A 21,940-nucleotide genomic window follows, 5' to 3' on the forward strand; every position below is an offset into this window, starting at 1 on the left:
AAAAATACATTCTACCCAAAATTCCGTACCCCAAAAGATACTTTTGTTTCTCCTATGCAAGGGGTCCTTAAAATTGCCGAACGAAAGAAGCATTTTCGAAAAACCTAATGCGTGTGCGAAGGTGAGAGGGAGAATGGTGTCAACTTTTCATTCATCATTCCTAAACTGCATTCTTCTTCATGGTCAAAGTTGTTAACATTGAAGGTAAAATGGTGCCAAATAACCATCCTGAAGACCTGTTTCTTGGTGGCACAAAACAAGATGAATTTATTTTAAAACCAGAAGACTATCAAGTATCAAATTAGTCTGAAACAGAGCATAATATAACACAAATCTGAAGCCATTGCATTGGCTCAAACTAGCTGATGAAGAATCTGTTAACAAAATTACACAAAATGAAAGACATTCTCAGTACCTCCTGTGTTCTTTATCATCCAAACAAGAATTTGCTTACACTTTTATTGTTTCCTAGCTAATCTTTGACATGACCAGGACCCTTTTCCAAAAACCTACATAAATAAGAATCGATGTATTTCTTAATGCAATTCAGAACAGTTTCGCATAAATCTTATTAGTTTTTCGCAAATTCGAACGGTTAAGAATATAGGTATTAGCATTTGCCGAAGATTTTACGGAAACATGTACCTTTGCTAGAGTCTCCGGTCAGCCGTTTTTGGGAATAGCTGAAACCCCAAAAAAGAGAGAAGAGACTGTCGAAAGCCTTATGGGTACGAATCTGGAGAAACTTTTTCACTGATTGTTGAACCAAACTGTGGCCCACCCTTACGAAATTGGATGAGAAACTCGATAGGGTAGCCTCTCAGCTTATGAGGCACAATACCCAGATCTTCGAATTTTAAAGCTGCCGAGTGAAACCAAAAAACAGTTAAGAAATGGAAAATAAGAGTAGGGTATCATCATCATCAGTCAGGAAGCTGATGATAGTAAGAAACACAGAAATAATGTTGTATTGCGAGATCACTGAATCAAGTGTTGTAACACTTACCATTTTCAGACACTACTGTATCTACAGAAAAAGCATTGATCTGATCCAGATTGAAGATTTCAGGGACAGGTAGAGGGAATGGAAGTTTGTTCACCAGTAGATCTCTGGGAGATGAAAGAACCTGTCACAATTATATATACATGTTACGTGAAAACTGTAAAATTGACAAAGTGTGAACCATTTGCAGAGAGAGAAGAAACCTCGATTATCAGTTCGGGAGTACCTGTTCTACTATTACTTTAAAGTATAAACAAGTTAACTCAGACGGATAGTGCTTGCACAAGGTCATTGTTCCTCTAAAAAGAATCGTGTTTTATCCTAATACAATGTTATTATTATTCCTACTTTCTGAAGGTTATAGCTTCAGACAGATTCAACTATCAGTTACATGCTTACCTTAGCAACAGGGAAAGGAACCTTCACATAGCGAGGCCATTCACGGATTGTTTCATACATCAACTCCGCCTGCAGCATTTGTATAAAGAATCAGCAAGAATGCAATCTCACTACAACCAGCGAAAACATATTTAGAAGAAAATTACCAGTTCATGCATAGTAAAAATCTCTGGACCACCAAGTTCGTAAGTTCTTCCCATGCTTGTGCCGTCATCTTTCAATGCTGCAATAACTGCAGCAGCAACATCACTAACATATACTGGTTGAATTCTGCCAGAACAGAAACCGTTAGAAATGCATCCTTTGATCCAACCAAAATTTAAATACAACGCTATCATTATTAAAACAGTCTTGTATTATTTCACCTACTTGGTAGATCCATCGCCAATAAGCGGGAGAAAGCTCCACTTTTTTGCGAAAAATGCCCACTTATTTAAAATCCGGTCTTCTGTCCCAATCATAGTAGCTGGCCTCATAATCGTCGCCTGTGAATCAAACTATACTTTTAATATTGATTTTAGCAGCACGGTATAGAATTAAGAAAGCGAAACTTTATAAATTTCATTTTATTAACATTTGAACAACCACTCAACAATTCATCCTAAAATTTAAAGAACAAATTGGAACTGAGTAGATCTGTTCACTCAGTTGGAAATAGATAAGCAGGCAGGGCACACTGATAAGCAAAGGGATAAAGACTAGAGAGTTTGACCTCGGGTAATTCTCTCAGAATTGCCCCCTCTGCAGCAGCTTTAGCTTTTAGCATTCTGGACGGTGCTGACTCGGATGCTCCTAAGCAAGATACTTGTATAAATCTCATGATGCCTCCATGTTCCTTCGCTATCTGAACAATAAGAAGTTTTTTTTATATATAGATAACAAACATGCACTTTCATGTAAGAGACATGCATCACCCCGTTCGATACACTCAAGCCGCAAAAACAGGATAATTTAGAAGCTAATGTAGCTAAACAGTTAACTATAATAGCACTCTAGCTGAATATAGACTACAATGACTTAAAAACTTACAGTAAAATAAGAGTAAAGGACATCATGCAAACGTAATCAATTTCATTGGGGAGCTATAACACATTACGTAAATATCCTTTTGGTTCGTCTGAAGCAGAGAAACATATATATATATCAACTTTGCGGGTCTACGAGCATGTTAAATTTTGGAATTAGATAATATTTCTTTCATATGCTTCCAAAAATATGCCCCTCTTATTTCATTCGAAGTTTCAAAAAAAATGCCCCTCTTATGTTGCTGGTGGGAACTGGAGCATAAATAATTATTGAAAAGAAAGACCACAAATGCAGATAATCAAGATCTATACAAGCACTTACATAGGCGAGCTGTTCAGCCATATGATGGTTTACTTCTTCCAAACTGTAATTTCTTGTCTCATACTCCCTTCCTGCAGTACAAAGAGTTTGTCAGCATTAAACTATATGCAACAAATAAGTATATTTTTTTAAATATGAATACCAACCAATAAGATTAATAACAACGTTAGCCTTCGCCATTACAGCTTTCACTGAACTTTCATCCCTTGGGTCGTATTTCATTGGCACTATCTGAAGGAAGCATTACAAGGGTTCAAATAAGACTAAGATTCATGGCGAAAAGCAAAGTAAACAAAGATGACAACAGAAATACAGAACCATGAACTCTTGCGGGCATGGAACAGCTAGAGACGTACCTGGCCCAAGTCACCCATCAATTTGAGATGTCGATGAGAATCCTCAGAACCTCGGAAAGGAACCAGCACTTGCGATCCCATTTTAGCTGGAGATATGCAACAAAGAACTTATCAAACCCTTGTAAAGAATTACAATATTCACTCTCAAAAACTTGTGGAAAGTCTGAACACAGCGAGAACAAATTCACTTGGACGGTCGACCACGCTGTGACACAATATCTTAACAAAAAGCATCACTACTATATGTGTTGTAAAAAAGAATGTCTTGGTTGCTAAATTGATGCTAGTGTCCAACACTTTGACATTTTTCAACACTTCGATAATAAGGCAGTTAATCGTGTGGCTTGTTTAAGTAACGTGTAACTGTGTAAGTTGTAATGGTGCCTAAATGAGATACAACTCGGCATGGGAAGTGACAATGGGATCGGCAATTAAACGATCCCCGAAATCCTGAGATAAGAGACATCTAACTGTCGGAAAAGGCAATCAGCATTATAATTTCCATAATTGCTACTCGAATTATCTCTTGGTATCCCCAAAAACTCACCACATTTTCAAAACAGATAGACTAATAGAAAAAAATGTACATTTTGACTCCTTATGAGTTCGACATTGCCCAAAAAAGAAAACTTCAAAAGAGATTTTACCTAGTTGTTGAACAACATAGCGACCGAGAAAACCCGTTGCTCCAAACACAGTAGCAACAATTCCACTGCCAAATCAAATAACACAAATTATGACATCTCCTAAAACATTACAACCCTAATACCAAATGAAACTAAAAATGAGGGAAAATGAAACTAAAAATGAGAAGTAAATAACATACCTAACGGATGATCTTCCTCCTGTACCTTTCCGAACAAGATGCCCAACTCCCTTAGTAGCAAGAGTCGATGAAAACCTAGGTCGATCAATTCCATTATCTGCAAACACAAATCAACATTTCAGCTAACAAATTACCTTAATAAATCAGATCCCAAGAAGTAGTTAATCCATTTCACACAAAAAAAACCCTAGAAAATATAAGTGAAGATCAATTACTTACATTGATCAGAGATAGGGTAAATAGATTTGAGAGATGAGAGTGCAGGATTTGGTTTCAAATATTGTTGCCCTAATCGTTTGGCGTAACCTTGCATCATTGTTGCCCTAATCGTTTCCCTCGATTGAGCGAAGAAGAACAAAATCCTGACAGACTTTTGTGTGAGGATTTGACGAGGCAGGGTTAGAGAGAAATGGAAGATGATTCTTAATGGCTAACTTGCGGGAGTAGCGTATGTTTACTGAATCTGCTGACTAGTTATGCTAACTTGCGCCCCTTTGTGTTATAAGCACTTCATTTTGTTTTGTTTAGAGTAAGCGAAAAGAGAGAACTCAATAGCAGAGGATCATGGGCCAAGCTTGAAGCCCAGACCAACCCATAACTTCTTATCATTTTCATTAGAAAAATATAAATAAGTTTTTGGGCTTTAGGCCTCTTTATTTTATTTTATTTTGAGAAATCGACTAAGATCTAGGTTAGTCGCTACAAGGAATTGATATATCATGAAGATGTGATGAGCGCGATAACCGCCTAACTTAAACCATAATGAAAGAGGTCTAAAGCCCGACAATATGAAAGAGACCTAAAGCCCGACAAATTTATTGCAATATTTACTTCATATATTGCCTACATTACATGGGATAAACTTTGATGGCAAACTGCTTCCACCGAGACTCGATCCCACGACTTCATGGGCTTAAGTGGGTTGTCCAACCGTTACTCGAAAGGGTGTTGGACTTTAGGCCTCTTTATTATGGTGTTTTTCTTTTCTTTTTCTTTTTTTGGAAATTGACTACGATCAACGACAGTCTTACATTTGGCATTGATACATCAGAGATATGATAAGCTCGATAACCGCCCATTCAAACTCTCACAAGACCGGGCATATAGCCCAACTAAACTATAGCCTCTCTAGGATCTAACCTACGACCTCCAGGGCTTTCTGGATTTTATGTAACACCTTGGAACCACTTGGGCTACCAACGGTTGACTCTTTATCATGGTGTTGACCTTTAGGTTTTTGCGCTAACCACAGACGAAGGGACACATAAAATGCAACTTAACTACAAGACTGATGTTTATTTTCTCTAAGTCATATCTAAAAACCGACTCAAGTCTGAGTTGACATGATTCAGACTTATTTATGTCCTATTCGTGATGTCTAACTCATTTGAATTACTAATACAAGAAAATTTTGTATATTTGAATCAAACAATTCAGACCCAAACAAGTCAGATTAAGAAAAACAAACACCACATCTCTGGTAGATCAGTACAATTAAACCCTACTTGTGCAAGAAGGGCCCAAGAAAAGTAGGAACAGAACAAGTACTACAGGAAGAAAATGAACATCTAGATTTAATGTCAAAACTGTTTTATTTCATCATATTTGAACAGAAATCAGCCGTTCACTCCTCTCATTATTACCCAATTCTCTCTCATTCCTACAGACCTAATTTCATCCATGAACCGAATTTACAGATTTCTATTCAGAAGTGGAAACTCAAACCCATGATCAACTTTAGTACTTCCATTTTCCTCCCTTGGTTAGTTCGAAGAATGATTTTCACCTTCTTCGATCCGTACGTGTCATGAACTTCCGAATGCCGATGCAGTAACCATGGTCCATCTGCCACTGCTGATCCATTTCTTTGACTCCTCCAAGACTTGTAGTGGTATGCCATTGAATTTAAAAATCTGGTATACCACTAGACCTTGAAGAATACTCTGATACCAGCTTTAGAAACATGGATGATTTGTTCTCCAACAATCGTGCCGGAGTATCAAACTCTGCAACTCGACCTGCATCAAGAACCAAACGGGTGCAGATGAAACATTTATAGGTACGAAAGATAAACTATTCGAAGATAATTTTTGTGAAGAACGAAAATGTGGAAAGTTGAACAGAGCTATATAACCAACTAGACCATGGGTGAGCTCTACCGGAAACGCCCACCCGGAAATTTATATATGGGTTTCGTCGGAGTTGTGATAAACCCAACCCAAGTAGTATTTAACCGATTAGATCTACTAAAACGAGTTTTATGCATAATTCGATTATACGATTACAACATACCAATATCTATATTTAAATTTAAATTCAAATTTAGGGAAGTTTGGTGTTTGTACTCACCGTCACTGAGAACAAGAACCAGATCACTATCGATAACAGTTGGAATACGATGAGCAATAGTGCAAACTGTGCAGTCTTTAAATTCTGTTCTGATGATTTTCTGGATAAGATTATCTGTGCTTGTATCTACTGAAGCTGTAGCTTCATCTAGTACAAGTATCCTTGCTTGTTTCAACAAAGCTCTGCCTAGAGAGACGAGTTGTCGTTGCCCCACGCTCCAGTTCTCTCCATTCTCCAGCACTGCCAAATTACAGGAAACTCATCTGATTAATTGGGCTAGCTAAGGTAGTGTCTTTTTTCTCTACTTCGGATCTGAAATCTGACTCGGATGATCAAATTGACTTGAGAATGTTCAGATGGTTTGTGTTTGTCAGACTCGCCTGATTCGAGTTTTGGTTTTGGGTTCATTTGAGTCAGTCGATTCAGCTCAAAAAGATCATTTAAGAGGACATTTTGTATATCACTTCCTGGAGGGCATATGCATATGAACATAGTTTTATTATGTTTTACATCGTCGGGAATCTCATGATGAATATATATATGAAATTATTGAGATAGTCAGGATATGTGAAAGTGATGTTAGTGAGATGGTTAATCATTTTTTTTATATAGTTGTTCCAAATATGGAAGTAAAATACCGAAAAAGGAAGTCTTCCTATTACATGTGAGTTTTATCTTTTGAGAAATCGACTGCGATCTACTCGTTGCAAGGCATTGATACATGCGAGAATTAGTAGGCATTAACTACCTGGAGTATCCAGCTTTTGCTCTTTTTGGCGGATGATCTCTCCAAGCTGAGATTTGTCGAGTGCCTGAAGGAAAAACAACTCATAATCAAGTCACCATATCGGAAAGAAGAAATGATTGAGGGTAACCTAAAGATTGATGGATTGGTTTTACCTGCCAAACTTCCTGATCTGAGTGTTCTTCAAGGGGATCAAGATTGCCTCTGATGGTACCTTCGAACAAAGCTGGATCTTGTGGAATGATACTCAACCGACTACGCAAATCATGAAGACCAATTGTTGAAATATCAATGTTATCAATTATTATCCTCCCACCAGCTGGTTCGATCAAACGAAACAAAGCCTGTATCAAAGTAGATTTTCCACTACCGGTTCGCCCCACAATCCCGATCTTCTTTGCCCCAGGAAACGTGCATGTTACTCCATGAAGGACAACAGGAAGGCTCTCCTTATACCGTACCTGTCAAGAAAATAGAATCGGGTAAAGAAGTTGACACAGACTCTTGAAAACATCTTAAAAAGTTGATCTCATCATGACTGTTTAATCAACTGCCATAGACGTATAAGTGAAATAACTTTGTACCTTAAGATCAATAAGTTCGATTTTTCCATTATCTGGCCATGCAGATGGAGGGCGAGAATTCTCAATAACTGGTGGAGCCTCGCCTGGGATTTGACAGTACTGATGAATACGCTCGATGGAAATGATTTTGTTCTCGAGCTTACAAAAACTAAGAATCCACCTTGATAAGCGAGCATTCAAATTAAGACCATATGTCACAGCAAGACCAGCCATACCTGTTTGAAGCAACACCGAATGAAGAAATAGAGAATAAATAGTGAAGTTTAGCTCTGAGTAATGCAAAAATAAAGTAATAAATGGCTAGTTATACTTGGATAAACTAAGAAATGGAGTAAAATAGATAGTACAATTTCATGACGAAAATTTTTAAGTATGACTGTATGGATAAGTACATTTATCAGTTTATGGAGTAACGACGACATACTTGGATCAATACTTCCATGAGGGAAGCTTACAAGCAGAGTCATGCAGAAAGCAAACACAAAAGTCGAGAGTAATTCCATGCGTAGACAGAGCCATTCAATCGCTGAAATGCTGCAAAAAAATGGTCGAGCAAAACAATCAAGAAGATACAAGTTCCTCTTCATGAACCGCTTTTCTTGACCAAACCCTCTAATAGTAGCAGCTCCGGCAATTGACTCCCCAAAGAGATGGATAATTGGAGACTTCTGGATGCTAACAATACGAACAAGCTCCCGTGATGAAGCCATGTAGTACTTCTGCATTTCCAAAGAGTCACAAACAAGGTTTAATGGAATGTATCCTCACTAATCACAATCACTACAGATAGAATAATAATTATAATAGAGGGTGCACAAAGTCAACAACAACAACCAAATCAAAATATGAATGCGTTTGTAGGAGAAGAACTAGGGGGGGGGGGTGTATAAGATGGAGGTTTACCATTTTGCCATCATAACTGAGCTTGAAGAAAATTCCCATAAAGGGTCGAAAACTGAAGACAGTACAACAACTACAAATAAATGAAGATTTAACGAATTATGGATATCGATAAAGTTATGTGTCCACCTAGTGGCTGACACAAATAAATGAAGATAACGGTTTTGAAGCAATTAATCGAATAACTTTTAAAAATTGAGTGGTTTATGTGTTGGTGGGGAAAGCTGTCTAAATCAAAGTTAACTGAAAATGTCAAACACGTTCAATTGGATCTGGGAATTATATCCAAAATAGAATCATTGTCCACCTATGATTCACTCAACATCATTAAGATCCATAGAGACACGTGGTTGACGATGGGCTAATGATTCATGAATGTGGACGTTCTGTCTGATCAGATAACCTTCCAAGACCTAACAGAATTAATCATGATGAAAGGTGGCTTTGACACAATCTATATCCTATTAACATATTCAAGATGCAGAATCTAATTTCAGCTTGCACTCCCTAAATAGAAAGACTTATATTCCTTAATTTCTAAAGGGTGAATGGGAAACGTGTCAAAAACATGAATCTTCATTTTTCATTAGGAGACGGCAGAAAGATTTCATTTACCTGCATCCACAAGCAAGCTATGGCCATCGGTATAACGAGAAGTAAGACTTGCCATGTGACTTTTGACATTACACCAACTATGCCAAGCAGTTGTATTGTTGTTGACGCAAATCCACCAAGTCTGAAAGGAATATCAAGATCCACAACACTTTGATCCACAGATACCTGGTAATTCATAATTAACCATGCAAATAGATAACTTAAAATAAGGGAAAAAGAACATGAGGTATATTTTGATCCTGCCGGAAATGGGGTTTGTTAAAAATAACGGATACAATTACAGCAGAAAACTTACACGATTCAAGATTCGACCAGCTGGTGTAGAGTCAAAGAAAGACATTGGTGCCCGAAAGACACTTCTAAGCATCTTTATAAACAATTTTTGTGCAGCTGCTAGACCAAATGTAGCAACTAGAACAGCTCTAATGAATACAAACCACGAGCTTCCGAAAGCAAGGGCCATATAAACAATAAGAAGGGTCATACTACTTGTCTTAGGTTGGTCTCCTTTTGTTTGGGGATTTGCCCATGCCATCCACCAGTTGCTAGCGATTTGGAGCAGCTGAAATGACGTTTGTGCAAGGATAATGAGTGGAATCAACAATCCTTTATATGCAGCAGCCATATATGATAAGTACACCTTCATGCTGACTTTTCCTCTTTCCCGTTCCTCTTCTTGAACAAGCTGCTTTTTACGAGACCGTTTTGCTTTCTTTTTCTCCTTAATGGCTTTTCTCTCCGCAGCTGATTCTTTTTCTCGGACCTCATTCGATAAACTATCCAGATTACTTGCAGTTGAATCACATTTTTTACTGAAGACTAAAGAACCAACTTCGGTAACATTTTCATCGGAATCTTCAGATGTTTGTGTAGGGATGTCCATAGATCCAATTGCTTCATTGTGCGCCGAAACCAATGCATTAAAATCAGTACCTGCTTGCAAAAGATCTTCATATTTTCCAGCTTGTGTGATTTGTCCATCTCGAAGAACCTATAAAAGTGGAGGAAACAAGAAATCTCAAAAGTGCAATACTAAACTGAAAGCGTCATTAAGAACAACTCTACCTAAAAGATATAAAGCAAACATAAGATCAATCAACGGAAAAATTCTGACAGAGGTAAAGATTTGAACTATTGGCTGTAAACCCAATGATATAATGAGGTGGGTTTTCTGCTTCTTTTCTTGGCTATTAATTACAGTTCTAACATTGCGAAAAACAATTTAATAGTAGAAGTCACTAAGGATTGCATACCAGAATCAAATGAGCTGCAGGCAGAAACTCGACTTGATGGGTAACAAAAATCACGGTCTTAGTGGCTAATGCTGTCAATATGTACTCCTGCAATTTAGCATTTAACCTCGTTAGCTACTAATGTATGTTGCTGTGAACCACTTTGTGGCTCAGTTACTAACAATTCAGTACTTTTTTACCCTAAATAATTCTGATCCTGTATGTGCATCAACAGCACTGAAGGGATCGTCAAGTAGATAAATATCTGCATCTTGGTAAAGAGCCCTGGCAAGTTGCACCCTTTGCTTCTGGCCGCCACTAAGGTTTATGCCTCTATCACCAATTATAGTCTGGTCTCCATGTGAGAAAAGTTCCAAATCCTTTTTCAGTGAACAAGCATGTATGACACTCTTATACTTCGCCTTATCCATCGGGCTCCCGAAAAGAATGTTGTCCTCTATATTCCCGGATTGTATCCATGCTGATTGGGAAACATAAGCGGCAGACCCACATACTCGGACCTGAAATAACATTAGCATATTCTTGATTATTTGCTCACGAGAGAAAACATAAAACGTTTTTTCAACAACATAGAAATGTGATCAGAAGCAAACAAAAAGAGAAATGGGTCATACTTCGCCAGAAACTTTAGGTATCTCTCCAAGTATGCAAGAAAGGAAGCTCGATTTACCAGCACCAACCATGCCGCAAACAGCAACACGCATCCCTGTCTCGACTCTCATTTGTATTCCTGATAGTGTCGCCCTTGGGCAGGATGGATCCCAGCAAAACTCACCATCTTTGATTTCTATTGCCATATTTGTGACCCCTCTAGGAAGAGCAATAGTAGCATCTTCCTGCAACTCTTCTTCTTGTAGGAATCCTGCAATTCTATCCAGAGAGACCTTTGTTTGAGCCATCATTGAAACCAAATCTGGGAAGTTCCTTAGTGGTTCTTGAAGGATTCTGAAAGTAGCCAATGCAGAGAGTACACTTCCAGCTGTGAGCTCACCACCCAAAAGTATTGCTGTGCCGAAAGTGACAACTGACACAAAGATAGGAGAACCCCAGAATATGAATGTAATAAAAGCTTGAGAATACAGAGCTTTTCGCAACCACCTAAATTCCACATTTCGCATTTCTTCCAGAATCAATCTATATCTGTCTTCCCACGCTTGCAATTTGAGAATCCTCATGTTTCTCAAACACTCTGAAGTCTTCCTCATCCTATCATCTTTCGCAGTCATTAACTTGTCCTGGTAATCTTCTTGTAGTTTCGCTAAAGGAACAGTAACAACAATGGAGATAATAGTAGCGAATAGTGTTGCTAGTGCAGCAATCCCGACATTCTTATATAAAATCGCCAGGGCAAGAATAATTTGAAGAGGAAGCATCCAAATGTCGTGGAGATACCAGGAGTAATCACCAACTCTTTGAACATCAACAGCCATGTAATTAACAATCTCGCCAATGGTGTGGCTCTGTCTAGCTATGCTTGAGAGCCTGAGACCTTTTCGGTACACCATTGCTGTTAAAGCTCCTCTAACATGCATACCCAATATATCAACTCCTAAGTACCACTGACGAGTGCTCATTGTTTCCACTAGTTTAGAAACGAAGAATATCCCAGCTAGAATATAACCCTCATTTGGAAAAGTAACAATCCCACCTAAATAATCAACGAAATAGCTAACCATATAAGGACCTACATACGAAACAAGAGTAGTCAATCCTGCAAAAACAGCATTTACCGCTGCTTCCTTCCAGAAAGATTTGAGAATTGCCCATGCCAATGAGGGATCCTTTGAAGGATTTTCAGCCTTCAACTTCTCCCAATTTGAGTTCAAAACCTTATAAGAAGTTTTCGATCGATCTTTTGGCGCCAAGAGAGGAATATCTCTAAGCTCAAGAGGTCTTTTCGCACCGGTCGAAAGAAGTGGGTTCAGCCATGAAAGTGTAGCTAAGCAGAAAATCCCCGCCCCACTATAAGGAGTAACGTTTAGACAACCCGCTTCTTCTTCTTGAAGTAATGGCTCTTGAAGATCATTATTTCGATATATCTGTATTCCTGTAAGACCTCGAAATGCAACGAAACATAGAAATGCAATGGCGGGTGTAGCGGCAAAATTAGAAATTATATGTGCACTCAACTGTTTGGATGCATCTATGAATAACCCTTTGCCATCGAAATACAGACCAAGTAAACATATTATGAAAGAAAGAAACCACCAGATCCTCACCAACAATGGAAATTTCTCCAAACCCTTGATTTTACAGTAAAAAGCTGAAAAGCTCAATACAAACCAAGCTAAACTTTGGGATATAGGTAAGAACAAAATAGACCAATCTTTATTAACTTTGTCTCTTATTAATGTAGCAACATCAAACCCTAATACCAAAACTTGCAAAAACAAAACATAGAAACAGCAAAAAACTGTAACCTTGAATGAATTACCAATTTCAATGTTTTGAATGGTGGTACCCTCAGTGAGATTCTGTCTAATGGAGTTAGAATTTGCATTTGATCTGGTTTCTTTGATGATTGGAACACGATTTGAAATCCAGCGAGCAGATACAAAGATAAAGTACAAGATGAATAAAGATAAATGGATTGAGATTGATAGTTGTTCTAATAAGTGTATATCCTGAAACCCTTTCAACCCTTTGAAAATCAAATCCATATATTGTTGTTGATGATGATGAAGATTTGATTGAGTTTGAAGAAATCAAGTCGGCGATAATAACAAAGAAGAAGCAAGATGAAGAAATGATTGTGTAATCTTCTGATTAGCATTTCACCATCTGATTCGTGAGATTCAATCAAGTTCGTTCAAAAATGAAGACAAGTTGCAGAAATTGAACAGATGGGGTTTTAGATAGAGAATCTGCAGGACACATTGCACATGAAAACAAATCGATTAAAAACGAAAATCAAAGAACCCTTTTCTCTCTCTCTCTCTAAACTCTCTGTTTCTCTCTCTCTAAAAAAAACACTCTGTTTCTCTCTCATCATCGTAACAAACCACAGAACCAGACAAACCCAAAAAGATAAATCAAATCTGAGAAAAACCCAGAAGATAAAAATGATTAAAAACCAAAAATACTGACCTGGGTATCTCGTAAAAAATCGATTTGTGAGCCGGTGGAGATCGTCGAGGTAATAACCCTATCTATCGACAAAACCAGCAGCAGCAAAAAGCTAAAAAACCTAAAAATTGAACTGGGTTCATTAAATAAACTCAATCTATGAATCTGTTTTCTTCCTCTTTCTCTCTAATTGATTGATGATTTGCTGATTTCAGAAAGATTATAAATGTTAGTAGTACTTTTCTACCCCTTTATATGATGAATGAATGAATTTTGTTTGTTTATGGGTTAATGCCGCTTAATAAAATTCTCTGTTTTACGTCGCTACCTTCATAAATATGGAGATTTGAGAAGATAATTAAGAGAGAGAAAATGAGTGTGAACAGAGATAGATGGACTGTGGCCTGTGGGTAGCTACGTAATGTTTTCTTTTTAGAGAGAGAGAGAGAGAGAGGAAGTGATGGAATTAGAGACGATTACTTGTTAATTATGTGTCACTTTACCACTAATATATAAATGTGTTTTTCTTTCGGTTTAGTGGTCCACTTAGATCCCCATAAAACTCTCACTTACCTTAACAAAATTTTTGGTGGTGAAATTTTCATCTAGGGTTGGTATATTTTTTCAAAGTTAAATCAAAATAGAAGTCTGAAATGACTCGGTTAGATATTCAGAACGTTTGTGTTTGTGCGATTTGTGTCGTTTGACTCGTTTTAATTACATAGTTGATTTTGAATCTATATAAGTTAATCGATCGATATTCAGACGAGACGAATGAATCAAAATTAATCAGACTCTCAATTCATTAATATGTCACATTATAAGAAATTTAACTTAAACTATGGAGAGTAGCTATCCTTATAGGAGATTAATTTTGTTTCAGTGGTATGTTATTAAACCATGAGACTCTTTAGTGTCAAAACACACAACTATTCACTAGCAACCCATAAAGAACTATATATATGCAACTGTAGTTTAGAAATCCTAAGTTTTGACAAATTTGATACACATTTGGGTTACATCGTATGTTGTTTCTGTAGAGCAGAGAGTTATTTGCTTTAAAGTGACGACATCTGTCGTTTTATAAAACTATTACGACTTGTACAAAAACCACATACAAATCCAACATCCATTTATAAATAACACACTTCTTTAACTTATAAAATCACGGACTAGTGTAGATCTGTGTGGCGCAATGATCAGTCAGAACTTTGTCAAAGTTTTAGCTGTCGTAGGAACATTTGTCGTATAAGATATACTAATATATCTTATATAGGTCTTACCGTAACATTATGATAATCTTTTGTTCATTAATTTATTTGTACTTTTTGAAAGACCTAACTTTTATAATTTCTTTAAAGACACTGATTCACTTCTTTTTTCTTTGACAAAAGTTCTTTCTTATTTTAATATAGGTGCCATCCCTAATATATACTTTTAATGTGTAATTATTTGTGTTCACTAATTTGTGATCAAACTCCTTTTTTGCTCTTATGTTCTTCGTAAATTTAAAATTGGCTTCTTTTCTGAAACTCTTTAGTTAACTCCATAATTACTTTTATTCTCAAAATAAATTCTCATTTATCTTTTCACTCTTCTCCGTTGTCAGTAAGGTGGTCGTCGATGACTGACCAACCGTCTGCGACTTTCATGGAAATTATTCTTCTTTTTGTTTTCTCTCAAACCTCTCTCTCTCTCTCCCTCTCTCTCTATTTTAGCAAATTTGGGAGAAGATCTCCCAGATCTTCGTAGCAACAACAATTGTTGATTCTAAAATAATAAATAAATAAATAAACTCTCTCTCTCTATTTTTTTTTAAATCTTTCTTTGTTCGCAGACCTCATGAAAGTTTGCGAACAGACATAAATCTGGTTCACCAGATCTAGAGAGAGACTTTAAAAAAATAATTTAGAGAGAAAGAGTTTATTTATTTATTTTTAAATATTTGAAGGTCGCCGGTGAAGATTATGAGGTGGCAGAGAGAGGCGATGAGTTGGATGAGAGAGAGGTGATGATTAGTTAACGGTGTTATATATAATAGAAACTGAAAAAAGGGTCATCTGGGTATTTTTGACAAAGTAGGGGGCTAGGCAGGAAACCTGTCACAAAATTTGGGGCTATTAGGGAAATAACCCTTAATTTAATTCCATCAAAATATTCTCATATTAAAAAAATTTAGAAAATCAAAAACAACAATTAAAAAACCTATCTTTATCGTCTTTTTTATCTTCCTCGAATGTTGAGAACCTATGTCAGATTAATTACGCATTTATAGACTCAAACGTTTATGACTCAATACTAAATTTTAACATGTCTAAAGTATAATCGTAGCAGGTTTTGAAGTTGAAAATGCGAAACTTTGTTTATGATAAAATGTCACAGATAACCGAACCAAAATCGTTCATGCACAGTTCAGATCGGTAACCGAACCAAACCATGAACGGATTGGTTCAGATTGAGATTTGAAATAACCGAACCTTTCGGTTTGGACTTTGGATTGGCTCAAAAAGTCGTTTATCCTACCGATGTTCACCCCTAAAAACACATGGCCTTAATCACACTGGATTTAGAGGCCCTTCACATTTAGGAGACGACTAGTTTGTGAAGACAAACGAACAAAAGCACCAACGGGGAGGTAACAACTTTGCACTACAAACGACGATAACAATGACAGCTGATATCATCGATCGGCGGAAAAGAATACCAATACTGATTTTTTTTTCTTATCGTTCTTGCACTTAAAACTAATTAACCTTGAACTAATTTGAACACCATTATATATATAATCCGGCTGTCATTATAATACAGTCCGAGTACAGAGAAAAATTGTCGTTGTGAATGGTATTTCTTTCTTGATAACAAAACTTTCAAACCCCACAATCGGATGCCATAATAATGATAACTCGAATCTCCACCATTGAAAACTTATGAAAAACATCAAAACTTTAGTCACAAAACTTGACTAAATGTATTGAAAAATATGGAGTACAATCCAAAAAAAATAAAATAAAGAAGAAGATAAAGAGGAGAAAAAATAATAATAGTAATTGTGATTCCGGCGGACGATAGTCATAGAAGCGGCTACCGCAGTCACTTAAGCGATAGCTAAATAAGATCAAAACTATAATGTGTTAGAATCTTCTAGGATTTGATACCATTAAAGATTTAGGTTTTGGTTGTGAAAAACCATTTAACTCCATGTTTATTTATAATATAAGAGTATTACAGTAGATAGTAACCAATAAAGAGATATAACATAAAGATATAAACAACTCTAATTCCAGTTTATCCAGTTTGGTTTGTATCCTGGAAGTATATATGAGAAGATTTTCTTTGATTTATATCTTACGTAGAAATCTTTGATTTGAGTCTCACTGTTACCTTTATCATAAGTTTCAGTCCGTTGTTATTGTTGTTTCTATGAATTACTAACATGGAATGTGATTGTTCAAAGAAAGTAGTGTATATGCTTTCTCTCTGCAATGGATCAATCTAGATTACTTCTCTCCTATTTATTTAAGTTTTTGGTATTTTATTTGTTTTTCATGATCTGTTTTTGTTGTCGTGAAGAGGGAAATTTAGCTTTCTCTCTAAGTAGTCTATCTAGGGTTGAAGCAAGTAAAAAAGAAACCTAAAACAACGACAACAAGTTTTTTTCTCAGTGAAAGACTAGTTTCATTTTGAAGATTTAAGAGTTTTGATGATCTTTGACCGTCTTCTTTTATTTCAATTATGATCAGGTTTCTTCGGATTTCATCTCTCTTTCTCTCTCTCTCTCTCTTTCATAATTTTTTGAAGAAAGTTTTAGAATTAACAATTAACGTCAGTGGCAAATGTTGCATCTGCAGCTAAAATAGAGAGAAAAAGAGAGGTTAGAGAAGAAGAAGAAGAAGAAGCAATAATCTCATGAAGATTAAATAGAAAAGATAAATGAGAATTCATTTTAAGAAAAGTTATTTTGAGTAAGGGACAAACATAAGTACCGGGTGATAAGTTTGGGCATGTAGATGTTTTTTTAGAGTTTTGGGCAAAAACTAACTTTGAATAACTTTATTATCCAAAAAGTAACGACATCTAATAACCCTTAACGTTAGTTGACTCTTGCGTTAGTTTAAAACGTGAGATGCCCCAAAACACTAATTTTTAAATTCAAATACTCTTAACACAAGTTTTGCAATATTTTTGAGAAACATTCAAAATGAAAATAAAGAAAAAATAACCTATTTACATCCACCAATCATATTCACATAAACCTCTACATTCACATATATTCATAAACCTCGTCAACGAATCTACCTATCACAAAAAGTATGACCACAAATTTGATTGCATGCATCCATCCACGCGTTCACGCAAAAATTGGTCTAAAAATTAGCACATCCGTAGATATTCATTTATTCGTAAATATTAAAGTATTTTAATATTAAAAAATAATCTCTATCAAGATTTAAGTAGCCTAGTGTTGCTCAAAAAGATCAAATAAATTTACGCGATGAATTGAAAAATACATTTTGTATCAGGATAATCCAAGTGTTGGGTCGAAATATTTAGATGAGCCCTACCAATGTCTCTCCTCAGAGGCGGAGCCAGGAATTTGAGTATGGGCGGGCTGAACTTATATCAAGGGTTCGCGAAAATTTTTCTATACACCCCCTTATCATAGTGCTAGTTCACATTTTAACATTTATATTTAGAAAAATTTAGAATTTTGGCTAAACTACATCATTGTATCATTGGATCCATATCTATCTTTAATACAAAATAGACATTATTAGATTTAATACTAATAGAAATCTTTGTGGATGTTAATATATGAACTAGTTTAAAATAGTGAAGAACTTTATTGCTAGTAAGGAAACTAGTTTAAAATAGAGGAGATACACAAGAATTAGACCTTAAAATAGTGAAGAACTTTATTTATGTTATAGTTGTCGATGTTAATAGTTGTGGATGTTAATATAAGATGTAGTTTAAAAAAAAGAACAAATATAACTAGCAAGGGGACTCGAACACACGACCTCATGGTTATCAACCTCTTGGCTTACCAACTGGGCTGCTGAAATCTTTGGTTAAAAAGCTCAACGCGAAGTATAAATCAAGTGGGAAGACTCGGGCTACGTCGTAAAAAAGCCAACAAAAGGTAGAGGTTATAGGTGGGAAGACCCGGGCTGCAGCCCGGCTTAGCCCACCTATAGCTCCGCCCCTGTCTCTCCTTATCTTCCCATTGTCCTGACAAAATAAGGAAGGGTTTCCTTCTTGGTAATCTGCATGAAGAGTTTTAAGATTTCAACTTTTCAAGTAAAAACCTTCTCCTCTGCCGCAACAATTAGAAGAGAGAAAGTGAGAGAGCTATGAAGTAACCTCGAGAGTTTTAGGGTTTCACATGAGACCTTTTTCCTTCGTATGAAACGAATGAGGCTTCCGACAAAGAAAATTCTCTATTTGCTGAAATAGAGAGTAACAAAGGGGGAGATAAATAGAGAGGGAGAGAGAGAGAGAGGGAGGGAGAGAGAGAGAGAGAGGTGGCCAACAGAGAGATTTGTTGAGTATGCAGATTTATGTAAATCTATTTTATGGATGTATAGATTTTTATTTTGATTATTTCTCAAAAAAAATTTTTGCTATAATAGTGTTAGGGACACTTGAATTTGAAAATTTAGTGTTTGGGACATCAAAAGTTAAATTAAACAAGTGTTTGGGACATCTCACCTTTTTTGACTAACGGGAGACTTAGGTGTCGTTTGACAAACAAAAGTAGAAGAACTTTTGCTTCTAGTTGAAGTACTTTTGCTTTAATAAAGTTATGATGGTGGTAGTGGTGGTGGATACGTGGTGATGGTGGTAGTGGTGATGTAGGCTTGGTGATAGTGGTGTGGCGGATATCAGCATATGGAAGTATGATGGTGGTGTTCGAGGTTTTGTGGTAGTTATCGTGTAGTGATGGAGATAAAATGGTGGTGTTTTAAGTAGTGTGGCGGTCATGGTGTGGTGGTGGTGGAAGTGTGGTTCTTGTGATGGTGGTGGTGGTGGCGGAAGTGTGGTGCTTGTGGCGGTGGTGGTGGAGATATGGTGATGGTAATGGTGGTAGTGGAGGCTTGGTGATGGTGGTGGTGGTGGAGGTGGTTGAGGTGTGGTGGTGGTGTAGGTGTGACAATGGCGGTGGTTGAGGTGTGGTGGTGGTGGCGGTGTGACAATGGTGGTGGTGGTGGTGCAAATTTGTATTGTGGTTGAGCGAAAGTAGACAAGAAAAAAAAAATACTCAAGTAACATCCGTGTATGTGTTGGACATGTAAGTAACTTAACTTTGAAGTCAAAAACCAAAAATTTTGAACCTCAAATGAAAGTCAAATTTTAAAGGTAAAGAGAAAAAAATTTGCATTAACAACCTAATTGTTTTACTTAAAATAAACAAAAAGTTACTTATTTGTGTGTTGCCAAACGACACATTAACTAACGTTAACTGTTGTTTGACCTAGTTATTTTTTAGATGATAAAGTTAGTCAAAATTGGTACACGCCCCAAGCTCAAAAAACGAACATCCGCATGCCTCAAACTCATCACTCTGTACTTATGTCTGCCCCTTTCGCCAAAAACTCTTTTAAGAATAAGGGTCATTATTGAAACAAAAAAGTTAACAGTTAAAGTTAATTATCGATTTGAGAAAAAAATCAATTTTAAATTTACGAAAAATATAAGGCCAAAGAAATAACTAGTCACAAATTAAGGGCTAAGAAGAAAATAACCTCATTTCAACGAAAAAAAAAGGAAGAAGAAAATTACCTGTTTTTTTATTAGTGGGTTGATTTTAATTTCTTGAGTCCATATAATTTATCAATTATATATGAAAAATATTGTTAATAATAGTTCTAAAGTTGTAAGAAATTGTTAAAAAATGGGGCGTATTGCTAAACACCTTACTAGCATTACACAGTGAACAATTTGTTATTTATTCCACAATGGCATCTTGTGACGTTTTAGAAGATGACGTAGGATTTTAAGTTTTTTTTTTTTTGATGAGATAACGTAGGATTTTAAGTTGAGACTTAACCTCCTCAGATATTATTTTCTAATACTTATCTATATTTTATAAACGTCAATATCTGTAAATAGAGCTAGAGAAACGAATAAAATTGTAGGAAAAACTATCCCAAAATCACTACAAACTACTATTTTCTTTCTTATATCTAACCGGATAAGAGATGATAGTAGATTATGCAATTACGAAGGTCCAAAGGTTTTCTTATCGTCATCAAATCATCAATATAAATGCTTCTAAAGGCACCGAGCCAAAAGTCTGTTAGCATCCATCTCTGTTAGCACCAGACCTAACCGTTCATTTCTCTATTAGCACCAACCAACTATGTAGGCACCGTCCCTTCTCAGTTAACCCTAACCCCCCTCCATCCATCTCTAACAAAAGGCCACTGTTTTGGGGAAAGCAGAAAAGTTTCTGGGGAAAGCAGAAAAGTTTCTGGGGAAGACGGTGCAAACCCAAAAAAACTCAAACCAAACCCTCCCTCCTCCTCAAGTCACCGGAGTAAAATTAGCCGGCCGTTATTTCTCTCTCTCTCTCTTCTCCCTCTCTCTTCTCCTTTATCTGCCTCTCCTCCAGTAATGTTAAAATAGTAGGATTTGGGATCCAAATCGTACGAGTTCGAATCGGTTGGTAATGTTAAAATAGTAGGATTTGGGATCCAAATCGTACGAGTTCGAATCGGTTGGATTTCGATCTAAATCCAGCAGAAATCGTAACTAACAGAGAATCACACGATTTTCTTATAAAATCATTGACTGAGTCGTGAATCATAGGAATCATTGTGAATCCCATGATCCAAAAATCAGCTAGAATGTAAAGGGTTTAAGTTTCTGATTAGATTTCAGAGCCCTAATTAAATAAATAATGGGGGATTTTAAATAAAATAGAAAGAATCAGGAGAAGTAAGTGATAAAAGAAGAAGAAAGACTTTAGCTTCACCTTCATCTAAAAACCCTAATAACCTTGAGCTTTAATTTTAAAGATTTCCTGGTTCTTGAACTATTTTTCATGGTTTTTGTCTCTCTCTAGAATGAATATTTAGTTCCCTCTCTCTAAAGACTAAATCTCTCTTTGATTTTGTTTTCTTTCTTTTTCTGTAATCTTCTTCCTCTATCAATTTTTTTTGTTTTGTTTATTATACTATATTACGTAATAATAGGTCAATTTTACTGTTTTTCTTTTATTTCTTTTACTAGTTATTATATTCAGGGTTTAGAGTTGTTGTTGAGGTCACCAGAATCCGGTGGAAGTCGTCGACATTAATGGTGGAAGTCGGTGGGGTTCTCGTTGAGGTGAGAGGAGAAGAAGAAAGAACAAAAAAAAATTGAAAGGGTGATGTTTGGAGTAAACAAAAAAAATTTGTTTCCACCCAAAACTTATTACCCCGGAAACTTTGCTTATTTCCCCGTAACACCGGTCTAACAAAACTAACCAGAAATCTTAATTTCAAACTTTCTCTCT

General features: G+C 36.3%; 2 protein-coding genes across 3 annotated transcripts; both read right to left on the reverse strand.

Annotated features, from left to right (window-relative positions):
* Positions 1 to 239: 239 nt before the first annotated feature.
* LOC147555360 (NAD(P)-binding Rossmann-fold superfamily protein) lies at positions 240 to 4,457 on the reverse strand. The gene is made up of 13 exons (XM_086662879.1): positions 4,151 to 4,457; positions 3,932 to 4,028; positions 3,753 to 3,817; positions 3,106 to 3,191; positions 2,896 to 2,980; positions 2,750 to 2,820; positions 2,115 to 2,246; positions 1,772 to 1,887; positions 1,549 to 1,672; positions 1,403 to 1,471; positions 1,007 to 1,127; positions 646 to 862; positions 240 to 509 (listed from the first exon to the last, which is right to left on the reverse strand). Exons 1-12 carry the CDS (start codon positions 4,245 to 4,247, stop codon positions 723 to 725), a joined length of 1,203 nt encoding a protein of 400 aa, XP_086519005.1. The 5' UTR covers positions 4,248 to 4,457; the 3' UTR covers positions 240 to 509; positions 646 to 722.
* Positions 4,458 to 5,483: 1,026 nt separating this feature from the next.
* ABCC5 (multidrug resistance-associated protein 5) lies at positions 5,484 to 13,939 on the reverse strand. Of its 2 annotated transcripts, XM_086662880.1 has the most exons (12): positions 13,465 to 13,939; positions 10,992 to 13,241; positions 10,557 to 10,877; positions 10,378 to 10,464; positions 9,420 to 10,115; positions 9,125 to 9,289; positions 8,034 to 8,328; positions 7,610 to 7,824; positions 7,181 to 7,486; positions 7,029 to 7,092; positions 6,281 to 6,520; positions 5,484 to 5,949 (listed from the first exon to the last, which is right to left on the reverse strand). In XM_086662880.1, exons 2-12 carry the CDS (start codon positions 13,035 to 13,037, stop codon positions 5,837 to 5,839), a joined length of 4,548 nt encoding a protein of 1,515 aa, XP_086519006.1. In that variant the 5' UTR covers positions 13,038 to 13,241; positions 13,465 to 13,939; the 3' UTR covers positions 5,484 to 5,836. The 2 variants fall into 2 exon arrangements, with proteins under 2 accessions (XP_086519006.1, XP_086519007.1); XM_086662881.1 differs by lacking the exon at positions 13,465 to 13,939 and having other exon boundaries at positions 10,992 to 13,452.
* Between the last annotated feature and the right edge of the window lie 8,001 nt (positions 13,940 to 21,940).

Source organism: Eschscholzia californica, unplaced genomic scaffold, assembly GCF_041429995.1.
Source record: "Eschscholzia californica isolate CP2 unplaced genomic scaffold, dmEscCali1.0.p SCAF_2, whole genome shotgun sequence".
NCBI lineage: Eukaryota > Viridiplantae > Streptophyta > Magnoliopsida > Ranunculales > Papaveraceae > Eschscholzia > Eschscholzia californica.

What these genes read in the sequence shown, in the direction of transcription:
- LOC147555360 (XM_086662879.1), bottom strand. Translation starts at nt 4,247, where the DNA reads ATGATGCAAGGTTACGCCAAACGATTAGGGCAACAATATTTGAAACCA. An exon ending in TGGCTGAACAGCTCGCCTAT is followed by an intron (nt 2,247 to 2,749) that starts GTAAGTGCTTGT and finishes CTTATTGTTCAG; the next exon opens with ATAGCGAAGGAACATGGAGG. An exon ending in TTCCTTTCCCTGTTGCTAAG is followed by an intron (nt 1,128 to 1,402) that starts GTAAGCATGTAA and finishes TAATTGTGACAG; the next exon opens with GTTCTTTCATCTCCCAGAGA.
- ABCC5 (XM_086662880.1), bottom strand. Translation starts at nt 13,037, where the DNA reads ATGGATTTGATTTTCAAAGGGTTGAAAGGGTTTCAGGATATACACTTA. An exon ending in TACCTAAAGTTTCTGGCGAA is followed by an intron (nt 10,878 to 10,991) that starts GTATGACCCATT and finishes ATGTTATTTCAG; the next exon opens with GTCCGAGTATGTGGGTCTGC. An exon ending in CTGGTCGAATCTTGAATCGT is followed by an intron (nt 9,290 to 9,419) that starts GTAAGTTTTCTG and finishes ATGAATTACCAG; the next exon opens with GTATCTGTGGATCAAAGTGT.